The sequence below is a fragment of the Pipistrellus kuhlii genome, unplaced genomic scaffold, assembly GCF_014108245.1.
Source record: "Pipistrellus kuhlii isolate mPipKuh1 unplaced genomic scaffold, mPipKuh1.p scaffold_m20_p_14, whole genome shotgun sequence".
In the NCBI taxonomy this organism is placed as follows: Eukaryota; Metazoa; Chordata; class Mammalia; order Chiroptera; family Vespertilionidae; genus Pipistrellus; species Pipistrellus kuhlii.
The window spans coordinates 38,623,061-38,642,875 of NW_023425449.1; the positions used below are offsets into that span (position 1 = coordinate 38,623,061).

General features: G+C 37.8%; 1 protein-coding gene across 11 annotated transcripts in view; it reads right to left on the reverse strand.

The window, feature by feature from the left end:
- The window catches only part of RB1CC1 (RB1 inducible coiled-coil 1), a 64,627-nt gene that overhangs the window by 32,291 nt on the left and 12,521 nt on the right, over positions 1-19,815 (reverse strand). For 7 of the 11 annotated variants that reach the window (XR_004987790.2, XR_004987789.2, XR_004987791.2 and 4 more), the window contains exons 2-12: positions 15,255-15,361; positions 13,839-13,960; positions 12,425-12,551; positions 12,075-12,245; positions 10,841-11,043; positions 8,901-9,315; positions 6,391-6,561; positions 2,679-2,863; positions 2,359-2,545; positions 2,193-2,274; positions 1,868-1,929 (exon numbers count right to left, since the gene is read on the reverse strand). Coding sequence is in view for 8 of the 11 variants with exons in the window: in XM_036437188.1 (XP_036293081.1) it covers positions 1,868-1,929; positions 2,193-2,274; positions 2,359-2,545; positions 2,679-2,863; positions 6,391-6,561; positions 8,901-9,315; positions 10,841-11,043; positions 12,075-12,245; positions 12,425-12,551; positions 13,839-13,909 (1,674 nt within the window). In the remaining 3 variants the exon portion in view is untranslated. Of the gene's footprint in view, positions 1-1,867; positions 1,930-2,192; positions 2,275-2,358; positions 2,546-2,678; positions 2,864-6,390; positions 6,562-8,900; positions 9,316-10,840; positions 11,044-12,074; positions 12,246-12,424; positions 12,552-13,838; positions 13,980-15,254; positions 15,362-19,815 lie in introns of those variants that run through there. The other 4 variants (XM_036437182.2, XM_036437187.2, XM_036437184.2 and 1 more) reach the window with 4 other exon arrangements.

The window sequence follows — 19,815 nt, forward strand, 5'->3', positions numbered from 1 at the left end:
CTTTGGCCCCTTGAATGTGGCTCTTCTACAAAATACCACAACCTGGGCAAGTCTATTTTGAAGAAGTGGCATTAGTTTAAAAAATTTGGTTCTCAAAAATAATTTCAATCGTTGTACTGTTGATATTTGGTTCTGTTGACTAATGAGTTTGCTGACCACTGCCCTAGCCCATTTGCCTCAGTGGATAGAGCATCGGCCTGCAAACTGTATGTCCCAGGTTCGATTCTAGTCCGGGGCACATGCCCGGGTTACAGTCTCAATCCCTAGTAGAGAGCATGCAAGAGGCAGCCAATCAATGATTCTCTATCATCATTGATTTTTTTTCTCTCTCTCTCCCTTCCCCTCTGAAATCAATAAAAATATATTTTTTTAAATATAAATACAAACCCTTAATTTTAAAAAATTTCTGATAAGTGCTACCATTTCTTTATAATATGGCCAAGAAATGACCTTTAAAAATAACTCAATTTGTTTGCATCATTACCCTAAGTAGATGTAGAAGTGTCAAGATGCTCTTCATTAAACAAGTGTGGGAACCCTATTAAATCACTCATTCTTGATGTTCAAAAATGCATGCATTTAAAGCCCTAAGAAAGCCCGTGGCACAGAAAATGGCACAAGCAGAATGTCTAGGGGGTAGGGGAGGAGTAGGGGAGGGGGTAGAGAACCTACAGCATTTCGTAAACTTCTTTGACTGTGAAGTCTGATTTAGAAATATACCAAACTTATATTTTATGGTTTTAATTAAAGCCACTTGAAGAGTTACCCTATTCTGATTTGTTGAAACATAAAATGAAAGAAAGGGGGTTGATGGATAAGAGAATGAAGAGAGGAAGAAAATAGGTGAGAACAGGAGAAAAAGGAAGAAAGAAAAAGAATTAAGAAAAAGGTAAAGAGGAGAAAGAGAAAGACAAAATACAATTAAGAGAATCTAGTCTTATCAATCTTAACAGTGTAGTAAGACATCCCCTTGAGTGATTAAGACTCTAAATAAAAAACTATATTTTAAACCTTTATAGCAACTGGTGTTTTTAAAGCCAAAAGCTTTTTTATGTTGAATATATTAAATATATACATACACATACATACATATGGCTAATATGCTAAGTGTCTGTCCGGGTAATGACATCACGAAGCAACATCTGGCTTCCTCTCCCTAGCCATGAGCATTATAGCCAGGTGGGAACATTTTACACTGTAACCAAATGTCTGTGAATTGTTTTCCTATGCCTCATCTCATTTAATACTCACAGAAGTCCTAAAGTAGGTAGATACGAGACTTGGTAGAAAAAATTTTTTTTTTAATTAGCCAGAAAATGGAGATTTGGAAAGCTTAGAAAATTGATTCGAATGAAAAGAAATGGTGGACCTTCAAAATGACTTTAGGTTTTCTCACTGTGCAGAATGCAGTTAAATATTTTACCCTTTGTTCTCCCAGTATGAACTACAATAATAATCTGCTTTGTGTTCATATTTACTACTCTGCTGCTGACCATTACCTGAAAGAGAAGTTGGAGTGCTTCACTGGGCTGAAAAAGTTTAGCTAAATTAGAAAGCAGGTATAATTAAGCAAGTTTATTCTATATTTATAAAAGGCTAAGTTGACTCGCCCATACAAGATACATAGAAAGCTCTCACTGGAGCCAATCGCATGCATGTTTCCAGCTGTCATTGTTAATAGTGAATTTGGTTGACACTTCTATTATAAAGAACGAGCAAAGAGCAAAATATTTCTTCTAATTAATTTCCTTTCAATGTGCATGAATTCGTGCACCGGGCCACTAGCATTCTGATAAATACTTCTACTTCTGAAATAAAGGATTGAATAAAGACAAAATTTGGTCATGGTTAGGAAATAAATACATACACAAAAGGACGGTGGCCAGGAATCCAATCCTCTAAATAGGCGATTTCTTAAAAAAGACTTCCCTGTATAAAGAAATTAATACAATTATAACTTTGAGATAAAAAACAAACAAAAAAAACCCTCTGATTTGTGGGGAGGGAAAATTGATAATACTTCAAGTTTAAAATTAATAATGAATTCAACTCTACAGTCCTAAAATTTTTCTATAGATTTCAATAGTAATTAAAATCATATACATACTATGTAATGCTATGTTCATATTTATAGACTAAAACAGCATTTTTTACTTAAAAAAATAAACAAGCTGTTAATGAAGAACACTTACTAAATAATTTCCCAAAGGATTCCCTTTTTGACTTTTCAGCTTCATATAATCGCTTTCCATCTTTGACTAAAGCACCAGCCCACTAAAAAGAGGAAAGCTTATGTTAGTATCACTCAACGATTCATTAAGACTCATACACAATTAAAACAGAATTCAACTTGCATACCTCCCTGTAGTGTTTTATGAACATTTTTCTCCTTACAACTTCAACAACAGCTAAGCAGTACATCTGAGGAACTGTACTAAGAGCTTCAACAATTTTCACTCTTTCTAACAGCTCTATTACGAGGCGAAGTAAAGCTTGCAATTTCTCTCCATCTTGATCAGCATGAAGCATTACAAAGCAACACCACCTATAGAATGAAATTTACAAACTATAAAAATAATCTAATTTCAATAGTGGCAAGAGAAATACACTCCACCACTTGGGAGAAATCAAACAACATCAATTCTAAACATCCTAAATAAGATAACAAAATCACTTACTTTAATCTGACATGGAGATTAGTTGCTAGCTCTTGTTTGGCAGTGGTACACTTCTGTTTAATATCCAATATTTTTCTATGATTTTGCAACATAATCATCAACTGGTTTGCATGACTCAGGCATAAATCGGGTAATACAGATGCATCCTTCAAGTTTTCTGCTCTCATCTGATTAGCTAAAAATCCCTTTGAGAGAAAATATTTTAAAAGTATTAACTTGGTTACATGAGAGACATAAACATTCACTTAGTAGGAATATCTTTATGTTAAATAAGAACTATCTTCCTTTCAAAGATTGTAAAATCTACTCTTTTAAATGTGTAACATGTGGTCAGAACAAAAGATTCAGTTTTTAAGAAATCTATATTCTAATCTATTCTATTGTCATGCTAGAAAAAAAAAAAGTTAAGCCCAGGGAGATAAAGTCACTTATCCAGATACATTTAATAACTTAATTAGAACTAGAAAGTATGTTTCTAGACACCTACTAAACATGTCGGTAAGAGCATGATATTAAATGAAATATGGTCAGTGATTTAAAGCCATGGAAGAGTAGCTGATTTGCCGAAACCGGTTTGGCTCAATGGATAGAGCGTCGGCTTGGGGACTGAAAGGTCCCGGGTTCCATTTCAGTCAAGGGCATGCACCTTGGTTGCAGGCATATCCCCAGTAGGGGGTGTGCAAGAGGCAGCTGATCAATGACTCTCTCATTGATGTTTCTAACTCTCTCTCTCTCTCCCTTCCTCTCTGTACAAAATCAATAAAATACATTTTTTAAAAAAAGCTGATTTAATCTTGAACATTTAATTGTATATGGCATACTTCCTGATATAAAAAATTAACTTTGCACTTTTTATTGAAAAGCCATTCCTCTCAGTATTTCTTAACTATCTTTTGTTCCACTGATACATGTTTTGTGCTATCTTTAGAGCAATGACTAAGCTGTACAATTTTATAGTATATATAGAGGACCGGTGCACAAAATTCATGCACAAGGGTGAAGGAGGAGTGTCCCTCAGCCCAGCCTTCACCCTCTCTAATCTGGGACTCGAGGGATGTCCAACTGCCCATTTAGGCCTGATCCCAGTGGGATCAGTTGGACATCCCTCTCACAATACAGGACAGCTGGCTCCCAACTGCTCCCCTGCCTGCCTTCCTGATTGCCTCTAACTGCTTCTGCCTGCTCACCCCCTAACCACTCCCCTGCCAGCCTGATTGTTGCCTAACTGCTCCCCTGCCAGCCTGTTTGCTCCTAACTTCCCTCCTCTGCTGACCTGGTCACCCCTAACTGCCCTCACCTACAGGGTTGACCACCTCCAACTGCCCTCCCTTGCAGGCCTGGTCCCTTCCAACTGTCTTCCCTTGCTGGCCATCTTGTGTCCACATAGGGGCAGGATCTTTGACCACATGGGGGCAGCAATCTTGTGTGTTGGAGTGATGGTCAATTACTCTTATTAAATAGGATAGAGGCTTTTGGCGCTCGGTCCGGGAGCGTCCGACACCCACTGGGGGGGGGGGGGGGGGGAATAGGATAGAGGCCTAGTGCACGGATGGGAGCCAGCTGGTTTGCCCTGAAGGGTGTCCGGATCAGGGTGGGGGTTCCCTTGGGGGGGGGGGGGGGGTCTGCGGTGGTTTGCAGGCCAGCCACACTGCCTGGCGACCCAAGTGGAGGCCCTGGTATCAGGAATTTATTTACCTTCTACAATTGAAACTTCGTAGCATTGAGCTATTCAAGCCTTCTGCTTGTTCCCTGGCTGCCGTCATTTCTGTTTGGATTTTGATTACCTTCTATAATTGAAACTTTGTAGCCTTGAGTGAAAGCTAAGGCCTGCTAGGACAGGCAGAAAGCTTGGCTTCCTCTATTGCCTGGAAAACCCAAGCCTCCCTCCTGCTCTCTGTGGTTGTAGCCATCTTTCTTGGGGTTATTTGCATACTTGCTCTGATTGGCTGGTGGGCGTGACTGGTGGGTGTAGTGGAGTGATGGTTAATTTGAATATTATTCTTTTATTACCGTGTTTCCACAAAAATAAGACCTAGCGCTTGGAAAAATAAAACATCCCCTGAAAATAAGATCAAGCTCATCTTTGGGAGCAAAAATTAATTTAAGACACTGTCTTATTTTCAGGCAAACAGGGTAGGTAAGATTTTATTATTTGGTAGGAAAAAACTTTTTCTTAGCTATCCTCACTCATTTATTTTCATAGGTGAACTTTACATCATTTTGTTAAGTAGGGAAGGAATTGTCTTTAGGCTATAAATTTAGACAGATGTGCCATCGGCAAAAGTATTCTTTTGTTCAAACCAGCCAAATGAAAGCCCAATAGCAAACACTTAAAAAATGTTCAGAGGTTATAATTATAATCTCTTGATGAGGTTATTACTAAGTACTTTTATTGTGTTAAATAAGGTTCTTTTCCTATTATATTTACTAGATAACACATTACGGAAGATTTCAAACTTGAACATCCATCTGACTGCCATACTTACTGTATAAAATGATTATCTTTCTAGGGATTTAACCATAATGATCAGCAAAGAACAGCAAATTGTCTTCGAAATTTCTAGTAGTTCTCTCCATTTCATGTTATTCTAAACATCATGAACATATTCAAATTTAAATGATGTGTATTTAAAATTAAGTCAAAATAGTCTATATATAAAAAGAAAATTTCAATAGTAATTTTATTTTACTTTATTTCAAAATGGAATATACTCTATGGTTATACTTTTCTGTAACTTAATTCATTTAAAAATAACATACTGCTTATATCTCCTGTCAGTCCTTATAGGTTTTTAATTACTTTTTACTGAATCCAAGAAAAATATAGAATCCCCAAATCTAAATTTTGGACCATTAATAAAAGATTTCCTAACACCAAAACCACATATTTGTAATATAGCACACTGAGAGAAAATACACCCGATTCAATCAAGACCGAAAGATCAGGAAAAAAGTGTGCCTGGGCAATGTTTCAGTTTTAGGCTGTGCCTAAGAAATGCTAAGATAGCCCAGCTGGCAGGCTAAGTGGCTGAGCACTGACCTATGCCCAGTGAGGGCACATGCCCGGGCTGCAGGCATGTGTGGGGCATGCAGGAGGTCGCCGATCAATGATTCTCTCTCATCGTTGGTGTTTCTCTCCCCCCACCTCTCCCCCTCCCCCTCCCCCTCCCCCTCCCCCTCCCCCTCCCCCTCCCTCTCCCTCTCTCTCTCTCTCTCTCTCTTTTTAAATATATTTTAAAAAAGAAATGCTAGCCGAGACTAGTTTGGCTCAGTGGATAGAGTGTCGGCCTGGGAACTGAAAGGTCCCGGGTTTGATTCCGGTCAAGGACATGTACCTTGGTTGCGGGCGTGTACAAGAGGCAGCTGGTCGATGTTTCTCTCTCATAGACATTTCTAGCTCTCTATCTCTCTCCCTTTCTCTCTGTAAAATATCAATAAAATTTATTTTAAAAAATAAATAAATAAATAAATAAAATAAAATTGTAATAGCCCCTACCACATGCCATAAGCAAACAAATTCTCTCTAGAAATCTGTAAGAAACAAGAGACACACAGGCACAGATAAAAGTGTTAACAGATATAGCCTTTAATTACTATATGCTTAATGTATTCAAAGATAATGGATAAGACTAGATGTTTTGGTAGATAATTTGAGGTTATATAAATAAAAAATAGTGTTTAGAGCTAAGATTAACAAAAAATATCAAATCACCTGAGCAAGTTCTTTCTGCTCATTCACCAGTCGGCCACAGCTAGCAATCATCTGGTCCAGGGCATACAGCCGATCTTCGAGTCCTTTAATGGCTTTCATATTCTGATTATCAAGTTTGGCAATAGTTTGACGGCATTCTACTATAAATGGCCGAATAACCCTTGGATCAAGCTAAATGACAAGGACACATGAATAAATTGTCATCAAATAGTTTGATACAGCTTCAGAGAAAAATACAGTTATCTGAGATTTTATTTTCAAAAGAAGGTCAAGAATAGGATAATTATGTTAATAAAACACAAGTACTATTGATTGTATGGAAATACATAATTTAGAATATAGCCCTAACCCAGTGGTCAGCAAACTCATTAGTCAACAGGGCCAAATATCAATAGTACAACGATTGAATTTCTTTTGAGAGCCAAATTTTTTAAACTTAAACTTTTTCTAACACCACTTCTTCAAAATAGACTCGCCCAGGCCGTGGTATTTTGTGGAAGAACCACACTCTAGGGGCCAAAGAGCTGCATGTGGCTCACCAGCCACAGTTTGCCGACCACGGCTCTAGCAGTTTGGCTCAACGTATATAGCATTGTCCTACAGACTGAAGGGTCCCAGGCTCAATTCCGGTCAAGGACATGTACCTTGGCTGCAAGCTTGGTTCCAGGCCCTGGTCAGGGCATGTGCAAGAGGCAACCAATCAATGTGTCTCTCTCACATCAATGTTTCTCTCTTTTATCTCTTCCCTTCCCTTCTACTCTCTCTAAAAAAGTCAATGGAAAAAAATCCTTGGGTGAGGCTTAACAACAGTAACAAAGAAGAATATGTTTCCAGGAATTACACATTTCAATCAATGCCACAAACTATTCAACTGTTACTATCCCAAATAAAATGTAATTTTCAAGGTCTAAAACACATCCTTTGGTCACTTATCAATCCCACTTCTCTCTAAAACATAACATCTTCAAATTTACTTCCCTCCTGGAGAGATCTCTTGCTCCTCAAGGAGCTGGATCATCTGCAGTCTGCCCTTTCCCAGGGAATACTTTACACGGTCAGGCTTTCTGTAGGCACTCTCCATAAAACCATTAGCCAAAGATCACCAATGACCTTGTTTCAGTTGAGGCTCTTTTACATTAAGCACTTTTCCAAATTTTAAAGCTTTTGGCCTTACCTCAGGAGTTTCTTCACAAACCCTTTTCTGGCTCCTTTTCCTTCTTAATCCATAAACACAGATAAACCCAAAGCACTCAGTGCTTACTGGGCCATTTTCACTCTTTTTTACATCACTTCAGCATAACGTCTATAGAGCTAACTCCCAACCCTTTCTTAATCCCAGATCCTTATACATTTTCATCCTGTGTTTCTGCTTGTTAATATCTATGTATGAATATCAACTATGATATGTTCTATTACTAGTTCATTACATGTCCGATGGAAATCCCTAAATGATTTCTTTCAACCCACAATGATATCCAAAAACACAGAATACAGTGAAGGGTTCTGTGATCTAATACCAATAATTCCTTCCAGACCTACCTTCTTTTGAAACTGAATTGCCTACTGTTTCCACATAAACCCCGTGTTTCTCTACTTCTGACCTTGGTTCACCTTGATGTACCGCCTCGCTTTTAAAGCCCATTGCTGCCTCTCTGTAAGGGTCACAGACAAACACTGCCTTCTTCATGGTGCATTCCATGACCTCTACAGTCAAAAGGACCTAAATCATTTGTTTTATGTGCAACTTCTGGTTCACAGATAATAGACAAAAGCAGTTAAAAACAAACCATTCTAATGTTATTATCAAGAATACAATCCTATCCTATATAATAAAAGCCCAGTGACCAAACAGCAGAAAGACCAGAATGACTGGTTGACCAGTCCCTATGACGCACACTGACCACCACAGGGGCAGATGCTTGATGCAGAAGCTGCCCCCGGTGGTCAGTGCACTTCCACAGTGGGAGCGTCGTTAAGCTGACCCAGATAAGCAGCGCTCCCACAGCCAGCCACGCCCCCCACTGGTGCATGAATCCCATGTACCAGGCCTCGAGTGTAATTAATAAATTAACCATTTGTGACTCCACAAAAAAGGAAACAGACATTATTTAAATATAGGCAGTACTTCCTTTGCACTGAAACTTGTGCATATATGAACATCTTCTCACTTTTCTCAAGTTCATGGTAACTGAATCCAATGTACACACATTTCCAATCCAAAGTATTGTACAAACCAAAGACTAGCTGTAAATTATTAGGGTGATAAAGGGCTAAAAAAAGATGACTGAAATAGACTCAAATTTTCACAATTAAAACTATACACAGAATTAACTACTGAAGAATGTATTTCATTCAATGTAAATCATCAGTGTAAATAAAACCTAGAAAAAACAAACTTTTCTTTTACTCTAAAAGTCATTATTTCTATTTTAACACAATACCCATTCTCCCACTTCATACTTAGTATAAATAATTTAAATAATAAGAAATATCAAATTAACATTACTTACCCTGCTCATTGAATCAAAGCACTTCCTAACTAATGATTCCACATCATTAGGTCTATCTTGAACATTTATCCAGTCTAACAAAGAAACATTAAAAAGGGGCAGATCTCTGTCTTCAGCATCTACTGAAGTTTCATCCTGCTGAGCAGTACTTTGACAAGTTTCCCCAATTTCAACATCTGTGGTATCTGGGGCTACATGTTCCACTGACTTGTGAAATGAGGTTAATAAGGATTTGTTAGTTGTCCTAGGCGTGTCAGGAGAAAGCACCAGTTCAGTGGAAGTTTTCATCTCAGCCTTTTCTGAGCCTTCATGTTCAGGTAAAGAATCCACTCTTCCCAAACATTCCCTGTAACTATGTCTGGTTAGGCACTCCAACAGGGGAATCTTGGCCATTACTGAAACCGCAGTTCCTAAACTTAAAATATAAAAGTTGTGTTAGGAAAATAACAGGATTACTCTAATTAGAGATCAACATTTTGAAAGATTAGCATTTTATTATTACACAAATCTTACCACCTTTCTATTATGTTATACATATGTAAAGCAACCTAGGAGGTATTCTTTAAATGAAACCTAGTTAGATGGAGAGAAAGGTATCAACACATTTAAATTCTAAAGTTTGTCAGTTCACATAAGTGAACACCTGGTTTTTATCAAACCTAAGAAATTCAAACTAACAGACAAGATTTACCATAGCAGTCTCTTAGGATAATTTTTATCTTTAAGTCAATCAAGTATTTTTGACATGCTGAAAGCACAGGATAAAATTAACAATCTTAATAAAGATTAAGGTAACTCTTACATTCATCAGACCATGAAAATAAAATAGACATATGTTGTCATAAGCCATAGGTAAAAGATAAAATCTTGATGATGTGTCTTCTGTAAAAATATATATAAAATGATTCCGGGTCCTAATTAAGTTAATATATCTAAGCAACTCTCTAAAATTTAAATAGTTACTTGAAAAGGCTTTTATATAAAATTTTAAAAGATATTTCAAGTCTTAATTAATGATTCCCTTTCCTTCCCAAGATTTGTCCCATTGTCAACTTAAGGCCAAATCTTCTAAAGATTTAGGCCATAAAAACAGAAACTTTATTAAAGGTTTGCTTGAATGAATGAATGAAAAAAAAAAATCTCAATTCAAGGCAATAAAAATACTAAACACAAAAAAATGAAAGTATATATTTTTTTCTATGTAATAGAAAATATTGCTATATTTTCATTATAGCCCTTTTTAAAAAGAAGCAAAAGGTATCAGGTGTGTTTATACACAAAGAACCAGAAAACAATCTAAACAGAGGTAGAACACACTGGCTTTTTTCCATCTTAGCAAGCCTAAAGCATATGGCCACATTTTAAAAGGAAATTACATTTTCCTTGATCGGTTAATGTTTTGAAATTTTTTCCATTTCCATTAGATATGTGTTGTTTTTTTTAATGTTACTTTTACTTTATTGGAAAGTTGTTAGCAAGATGAGAGGATGCAGATTCTTGGGTCAAAAGTATTTTAAGTCTTTTACATAAAGAAAACAACACAAGAACTAGAAATGTGGGAGAACTGTAAGTATGTGGTGAGAAAAACTGACCATTATTTTGGAGTCTACAAAAGGCATCATCGGCCAGCTGGTGTGGCTCAGTGCTTGAGTTCCACCTATGAACCAGGAGGTCATGGTGTGATTCCTGGTCAGGCCACCTACCCAGTTGCAGGCTTGACCCCCAGTAGGGAGCATGCAGGAGGCAGCCAATCAATTATTCTCATCACTGATATTCTAACTCTCCTCCCTTCCTCTCTGAAATCAACAAAAATGTTTCTTTTAAAAATTAAAACGGTATCATAAAATTCTCAAAAATTAATTTTGATCACTAAAAAAACCTACTGATACATTGCAAAGGTATTTTAAACATCATATTATCCATTTTAATGGCACACATACTGAGTAAGTTTTAGCTTGATGTCTTCTATGGATTGCAGATAATTTGAATAAATATTTTCAAACTTGAAAAGTAGCTTTTGGTATGAATTTGAACAGTCCTCCAGATTGGCCATTATTGCAGCCCAGCCCTGGTGTTGAAGGTGTTCATCATGGACCAGACTTTCACAGAAGGAGCTAAGTTTCTTGGCAACTTCATACATTTCCTACATTGAAAAAGAAAAAAAGAAAAAGAAAAAGGTAATGTTTTCTGTGCACATATTTATATATGAATGCATTTTGAATACATTTTAAAGAAATTAGTTAATCTTGTGCCTGTTTATTATAATAGTGGAGGAAGAAAACCACCTAACTCATTGCTGCTGGAAGTATATACAGGTAAAGCATCTACTTAGGGCAACTCAGCAATAACTATCAAAAGTAAAATGGGTCCAGGTGGTGTGGTTCAGTGGTAAGCCTCGACCTATGAACCAGAGGTCATGGTTTCATTCCAGGTCAGGGCACATGCACGGGTTGCCAGCTCAATCCCCAGTGTGGGGCATGCAGAAGGCAACCAATCAACGATATTCTCTCACTGAGATTTCCTTCTCTCTCCCTCTCCTTTTCTCTCTGAAATCAATAAAAATATTTTTTTTAAAGAGCTAAGTCAAATAAAGAATTGTCAAAGGGTTTTTTATTATCTATACTATGAAATAAAATGCAAAGAACCTCAATGTCTATCATAAATAATTTGTGCCAACACAATGAAATATTGTAGTAGCATAAGATAAAATAACTTTGTATGATGATACCGATATGGAAATATCAACATACAGCATTAAATTTAAAAGGTAAGGGTGTTGGTTTCATAAGTCAATATTCTTTTATTCTAAGTTGATTCTAGGGAGGGTATGAGGAAGAATAGAAAAGTGAAGAGGAGAGAGAGATGAGAAGAGAAAACATAGGAGAAACACTGACCTACAATCTAGGCATGTGCCCTAACTGGGAATCGAACTACCACCTTCTGGTGTTTGAGATGACACTCCAATCAACTGAGCCACATACCTTGCTATTTAGATTTGAATGCTTTAGAAGTAATAAATGTTAGAATGTTCACAAATGACTAATAATAATTCATGAAAATGTTACCAAGTATATGTGTAAGACTTCATTTTGTTAAAAGCACCAGCTATTAATTTTTAAGTTTTACTAGATGTAACTAAGTATTATTGCATCTCAAAATGTACTTATATCTTACCACTGCAAGCTGTGTTCTTGAAGCAACAGTGTGAAAAACTGCAGGCATCATTAGTGACTCTTCAACTTTTATTTCCATGTCATTTTCTGTTGAAAAGGTAGTTTTAGGAATAGCAGGTGGGAGTTCACATAAGATCATTTCTTTGTTAAAAAGAAAAATTGGATTTGTGTCCTATGAAAGTAAAAATGCAAAGGAAAAAAAACAACGCTGAAGTAAAATATTACAAACAGTGAACATGCACATTCCCTTAATACATGAAGCAGGTAAGCCTTACTTCGGAACGCTGATTCCCCACGCCCTCTCTGAGGAAGCCGTAGCACGTCTGAGTAAAAGGGCTGCTGGACACCTACCGTCCCAGCACTGTAGGTGCACACTCTTCTATCTGCAGCCATGCACTCTCCTCCGTTGACCACCAGCACCTGGTGCTGAATAGCGATCTTGTATTTGCTATGAATAGCATGTTTAAGATCTGTAACACTAACAAGAAGGTAAAAAAACAGTTATTTACATTAGCCCCATGACAAATATGCTTATTATCAATGTAATACTATGTAAAAGTATCTAAATTTCTTATTTCTGGAATTGGAGTCAGAAATTTAATTTCATAATAAAATAATTAATCTTAGGTGAATAAGTCAAGCTATGTGCCACATCTAAAAGTGAGTCTATGAAATAGAGACAGTAGACATTCATTTTGTGCTCTTTATATAATGTAGCAAAGGAATATGCTCAGATTAGCATCAGGTCAGTAAAAATCCTCAAAGCATAGGATGTATGATAAAAACTCCACATCACATTACACAAGCATATATTACATCTAAACCATATGAAAATTATATCCTTTTCCTATCTTTCAAAAATAATTCCTTTATAGGTAAAATCGTATTATATAAAACTAAAAAAAAAAAATTAAGTTAATAATTTCACAGTTCCATTTTAAAACTAAGATTATTAATTCCATAAATTATAATACTTTCAGTGTCAAAATTCTATTTTGTTATCAAGTCTTTGCTATTTTGGCCACTATAAAAATATAAGTAGATTTAGAATACGGGGTGAGGCAAAAGTAGGTTTATAGTTATTCATATGAAAAATAACAAATAATAATAATACAAGAATAAACTTGTTTACTGTACTCACTACTGTAAACCTACTTTTGCCCCTCCCCTCCTTATTTGCTATTTCTATTCCCCGTCGTTTGGCCTCAAAATATATTTTTCTTCCCCTGAGACTTCTCTCCATTTTTAAAAATATAAAGGACATTTATTAGTCAAATATTTGAAACCCCTGCATAGCTGGAAAATTATTAGACACATGATTTCCACTAATTTGGCTAAAAGTCAAATATTGCCTTTAATAATATGAGGGAATTTTTTTAAAATCACTAAAAAACATGGGATTGATACATGTTGCTTTATATAGCTAGTAACAATCCCCTTAGCAGAGTACTGTAAAATCTAGAAAAGAAATCAGCTATGAAAACTTACTTCTAGTTGATAACTTGGGTTGAAATCAGTATATTTGTGGGTGAGTTGTTTCTTGTAAATAATATAGTCACACAAATAGAATAAAGCACAACTTAATGATTTTAACTTTAGCATTTCAGAGAAAGATAACATGCTGAGATGATATACTGCATTTAAGACTTGTATTATCACTACTCTTATTTAACAAAGCAATAGTTTTCACAAATCAAATTGTTCCTATTAAGTTTTTTCATGTATAAAATGCAAAGCTGATGCAAACAAATGAAATACAGCTCACGTTTGCACTGTAAGTTCAGTGTCAAATGTTAGGGTAGTCCCAGTGTTAACCAGAAATACATATAACTTCATGATGACGTCTCAGGATTCGGTGGGCTTATACCTCACACTCTGATATAGTTACTAAAAGAAAGAGATAAGAAAAGTGGTCAAATTTAAACACATATAAATACCATCACACAAAGCACAGCACAGCTGTACTAGATAAATAACACCACCACCAAAAAACATAGATTTTTATGTTTAAAATGACTAACTGGACAATTTAGTAAACTTGCTGCCTAAAAACATAATGATGAGATGAATAAAATCCATAACTGTTTTACCATTAAAACATAATTTAAACAAAAAGGCCAGTGGTTTAAAAAGTTATATGTTAATGTCACACTGTTCTACATGCAAAATAAAACGAATAAAAATTAAAAATTTGATAAACATCTTTTTAACTCCACTTTTTCCTTATAACGATAAAATTTTAAGGTTAAACTTACAAAGAACAAATAAAAATTGCCATTAACTTGCAAGTTAGGGAAATAAGTTCCAATTCCTTCTCTTGAGCTGCCTGGGTTCCATCTGTACCATGAGTTAGAAATATTTCACGGAAGAAACTAGGACCTGCCCTAGCTGGTGTGGCTCAGTGGATAAAGCATCAGCCTGTGGACTAAAGAGTCCCAAGTTCGATTCAGATCAAGGGCACATGCCTGGGTAGCAGGCTTGATCTCCAGTGTGGGGCGGATCAATAATTCTCTCTCATCATTGCTATTTCTCTCTCCCTCTCCCTGTCCCTTCTCCTCTCTGAAATAATAAAAATATATTTTGAAACAATAAAAATATTTTTTAAAAGAAGAAAAAACAAATTCAGGCTCTAATAGTTTTATCACCTCGTGAACAGCAGAGTGTGAAAATCAGAATATTTAAAATAACTTTGCCACTAACTATTTGAAGTCAAAATCTCATATATACATAAAACATCTATGAAATAAAGCAGGGTGGAGAACCTTTTTTCTGCCAAGGGACATCTGGATATTTATAACATCATTCCCGGACTATACAAAATTATCAACTTGAAAATTAGCCTGCTAACTAATTAAACACCCCTAATGCCTTGGCAGCGCTAAACCAAATGGTTTCTTAGGCCTTGTGCAGCCCGCAGGCCAGACGTTCCCCACCCCAGAAATAAAGGGACAGATTCAATGTTTAGCCACAGGAGGTAAAAAAAATCCCTAAGGTTAATGAAAGATAACAATAAATTGCCACGAATTAGTATCTTTATATTCTTTCCACATGGCCTCTACAGTGAAATTATCAGGAAAGAAAGAAAAGGCAAATAGGTTTTAAAATTAATGTATCCCAAATCATTATTCTAAATGCCTTAGATCTATTAAAAACTATTTTAAAGGTAGGAACTGTGACTTACCGTCAGGCACTGTGAAAAGGACTACCACTTAAAAAGATTATAACTGGCTTATGTTTGCTTTGCTTGATATTGGCAACTGAATGGCATTACTGGTTAAACTCTGTGAACTGAAAAAGAAAAATTTCTGGATTACTATCGATATAAAGAAAAATAATTCAATATGTGATGGCAATATACGCTTATTGTTCTCTTCCTTTTAAAATTACCTTCTGAAAGAGTAATCTCTTCTCAGTCTTTTTCCTACCTGCACATTCACTGAAACCACATGTGACTTGGACCCATACCACTCCATTAAAAAACATCAAATAGCCGAAATCGGTTTGGCTCAGTGGATAGAGCGTAGGCCTGCGGACTGAAGGGTCCCAGGTTTGATTCCAGTCAAAGTCATGTACCTTGGTTGTGGGCACCCTCTCCAATATGGAACCCCTCAAGGGATGTTCAACTGCCCATTTAGGCCCACCCAGGATGGGGCCTAAACAGGCAGTCGAACATCCCTCTTACAATCCAGAACTTCTGGCTCCCAACTGCTTGCCTGCCTGCTGCCTGATTGCCCCTAACTGCTTCTGCCTGATCATCCCCTAACCACTCCCCTGCCAGCTAGATCGACGCCCAACTGCTCCCTGCCAGCCCAATTGCCCCTAACTGTCCTCCCCTGCAGTCCTGGTTGCCTCAACTGGCCCCCACCCCGCCAGCCTATTCACCCCCAACTACCCTCTCTTGCCGCCTGGCTGCCCCTAATTGGTCTCTCCTGCAGGACTGTCCCCCCAAATGCCTTCCCCTGCAGGCCTGGTTCCCCTCCCAATAGACCTCACCTGAAGTCCTGGTCCCACCAACTTCCCTCCCCTGCAGGCCTGGTCACCACAAATGCCCTACCTTGCAGTCCTGGTCCCTCTCAACTGCTGTCCCTGCCAGCCATCTTGTGATAGCCATCTTGTGTCCACATGGGGATAGCCATCTTTGACCACATGGGGTGGCCATCTTGCATGCCAACTGACTCCATCCCTTACCAGCTTGATGAAGTAAACGAGTTGCCATATGGAGAGGCTCACGTGGCAAGAAAATGAAGTTGGGCTCTGGCCAAAGGCCAGCAAGAAGTTGAAGGCCTCAGTCCTGCAAAGGACTGGATCTAGACAACCACCAAAAGCTTGGAAACAGACCATTCCTCAAACCTTTCACAAGACCCTAGCCCTAGACAACATAGTAAGAGCCCCTGAGGCAGAGGAATAAGGCAGACCATGCCTAGAAACTGTGAAATTATAATAGATTTGTGTTGTTTTAAACAGCTAAGATTGGGGTAATTTCTTTCTCTGCATAGGGATACTACAACAATTAAGTGGGGGAGGGGAAGTTAATGTATTTATGGAGCTTAACAGATAATAAGAATTCAATAAATAACCCAAGCACTCCTTTTGGGGTGCCTCTTCATCTGCTAACTCTCCAGTGTTTTGGTGAAATCTCAACCATCCTTCTTCCCCCTTTTATAGCAGCTCACATGCTCCCATTCCTAAACTCAACCCAAATCTCCTAGACCTGGATCATTTACCTGACTCCTCTCAAACTCAGCAAACTCAATTTTCCCATATGCATTTCATTATTTTTAAAACTGAGTTGTTGTTTTTCTGTCTCCTAACCCACTCACTTTTCAACTGTTTCTTTCTGTTGATGTGTCTGCATTAAACCAGTCTCTCAAGTGCTATCCTAGATCTTTCATCTTTCTCAGACTATATTATAAACATCACTTAAATACTTAAACCTAGTTGATTCCAACACAAATATTTACTACCTATTACTATTCCTATTGCTACTGCCTTAATCAGGCCCTCAGTGATTTCTGGAATTCTCTGAGTCATCAGAGCTGCTTTGCCTATCTAAAATCCTCCTTTCTCTACCTGCTATTATTACTCCCTCCCCCTTGTCCTACTCTCAAGCACCACACTTCCTTTCACAGATTTAATCACAATACATAAGTATGTACTCTGTCTTTTTATGCATGCATATATTTTGATGTTTCTATTCATATTTCACACTTCTACTGAATAGCAAGCTTCTTTAAAACAAGGACTGTGCATTCTTGAAAACTAGTTCTGAAACATGTCTAAATAAAAATGAATAATTCGCCGAAACCGATTTGGCTCAGCGGTGGAGCGTCAGTCTGCAGACTGAAAGGTCCCAGGTTCGATTCCGGTCAAGGACATGTGCATTGGTTGCGGGCACATCCCCGGTAGGGGGTGTGCAGGAGGCAGCTGGTCGATGTTTCTCTCTCATCGACATTTCTAGCTATCTCTCTCTCTTCCTCTCTGTAAAAAGTCAATAAAATATATTTTTTTTAAAAATGAATAATTCTATACTAGTAAAGGATCATTCTACATCCTTGTAAAGAATGTTAAGAAGTCACATGCTTGAGGGAAACCAAGATGGCAGCCTAGGTAAACACCTAAACTGCTGCCTCGCACAACAATTTCAAAAATACAACTAAAAGACAAAACGTCTATCACCCAGAACCATGGGAAAGCTGGCTAATTGGAAGTTCTACAACTAGAAGAAGAAAGAAAAAAAAAAGCATTGAGACATGCACAAGCACTGAAAAGTGGAGGTAAGGAGGCACACAGGTCAGGCTGGCAGCAGGTGACTGGGTGAGCTGCTTTTTTCAACCCGAAGGGAGACAAGCTCCCGATTACTCTGAACTCCAGTTTGGGACCCAAACTCCTACAGGGAGAAGCTGGACTGTCTGCCATCAGGTCAGAAAGTGAGGGTGGGTTTCTTGCAGATGTGCACACAGCAATCATTGTTTACTGTACTGGGACACGGGGCCCGGGGACTTGGAAACACGAAGACACAGAGATGGCTGATTGATAGCCATAGCTGTTTGCCATGCCCTAGCCTAGTGACTCCCTGAGACACCGCCCCACACAATCTACAATCCCACCCAAACTCCACGCAGCAGCTTTTTGCATATAAATGGCCTGCCCTATCACAGCTTAACCTAACAAACTGCAGCTCTGGTCAGACAGCTCCAAAACCTCCAAACCCAAGCAAAGAGGCGAAAACTGTAGTTCTCGCTGTAGTTCCTTCAGGGTGGCTTCAGACAGTAGCTGACCTGCACCCCATTGGAGATCCAGAAGCTAGTGTATCTAGTGGTCAGTGTGAGACAACACCAGATCTCAAATACATCCATAAGTGACACATTCAAGAGGCAGACTCGGTGAGCACCAAAGCCCCACTGGAACAAGTCCTGCCCCATGAGTGTGTCTCCTGCACAACAGTTCTTCCATTACAGACACAGCGTTTCCTCACAGCCTATTGGCCTAGAGGTCAATTCCTCCCAGTGAAACAAAAAAGAATCAAAACTTAACTACAACAAGGCTGTACACACTGTCCACAAAGGGATGCACCAAGAGTATATAACTCAGATAACTGGGAGGCCAACCCCCTGGGCCCTATAGGACACGTAGCACATAAAGCCACCCTACCAACTCAGGGAAACAGCAAAAATGCGGAGACAAGGAAACTGATCAGAAATGAAAGAAATGGAGAAAAATAAAGCCTAGATATAGAGTTCAAAACCACAGTTATAAGGTTTTTCAAGAATTTCCTAGAAAAGGCCGATAAATTTAATGACACCCTCCAGGATATGAAAATAAAAATAAAAAATCCAACTAGAAATTAAACATACACTGACAAAAAATAAATATTATACAGAGACCCAACAGAAGACTAGAACAACACAAGAATCAAGTTAAAGAATTGAAATACAAAGAAGCAAAAAACAATAACTGGGAAAGAAAAAAGAATCCAAAAAGCTGAAGATAGTGTTAAGAAGCCTCTGGGACAACTTCAAGCATACCAACATTAGAACTATGGGGGTGCTAGAAGAAGAGAAAGAGCAAGATACTGAAAACCTATTTGAAGAAATAATGACCAAAAACTTCCCCCACCTGGTGAAAGAAATAAACTTACAAGTCCAGGAAGCCACAGAACCCCAAACAAAAGGAATACAAAAAAGACCACACCAAGACACATCATAATTAAAATGCCAAGAGCTGCTGAAACTGGTTTGGCTCAGTGGATAGAGCATCGGTCTGCGGACTGAAGGGTCCTGGGTTCAATTCCTGTCAAGGGCATGTACCTTGGTTGCGGGCACATCCCCGGTGGGGGGTGTGCAGGAGGTAGCTGGTTAATGTTTCTCTCTCATTGACATTTCTATCTCTCTCATTGCTCTCTATCCCTCTCCCTTCCTCTCTGTGGAAAATCAATAAAATAAATTTTATTAATAAAATAAAAAAATAATAAAATGCCAAGAGCTAAAGACAGAGAATCTTATAAGCAACAAGAGAAAAAACAGTTAATTACCTAAAAGAGAGCACCCATACGACTGTCAGCTAATTTCTCAACAGAAACTATACAGGCCAGAAGGGAATGGCAAGAAATATTCAAAGTGATGAGTAGCAAGAACCTACAACCAAGATTACTCTACCCAGCAAAGTTATCATTCAGAATTGAAAGTGGGATAAAGAGCTTTACAGAAAAAGTTAAAGGAGTTCATCACCACTAAACCAGTTAT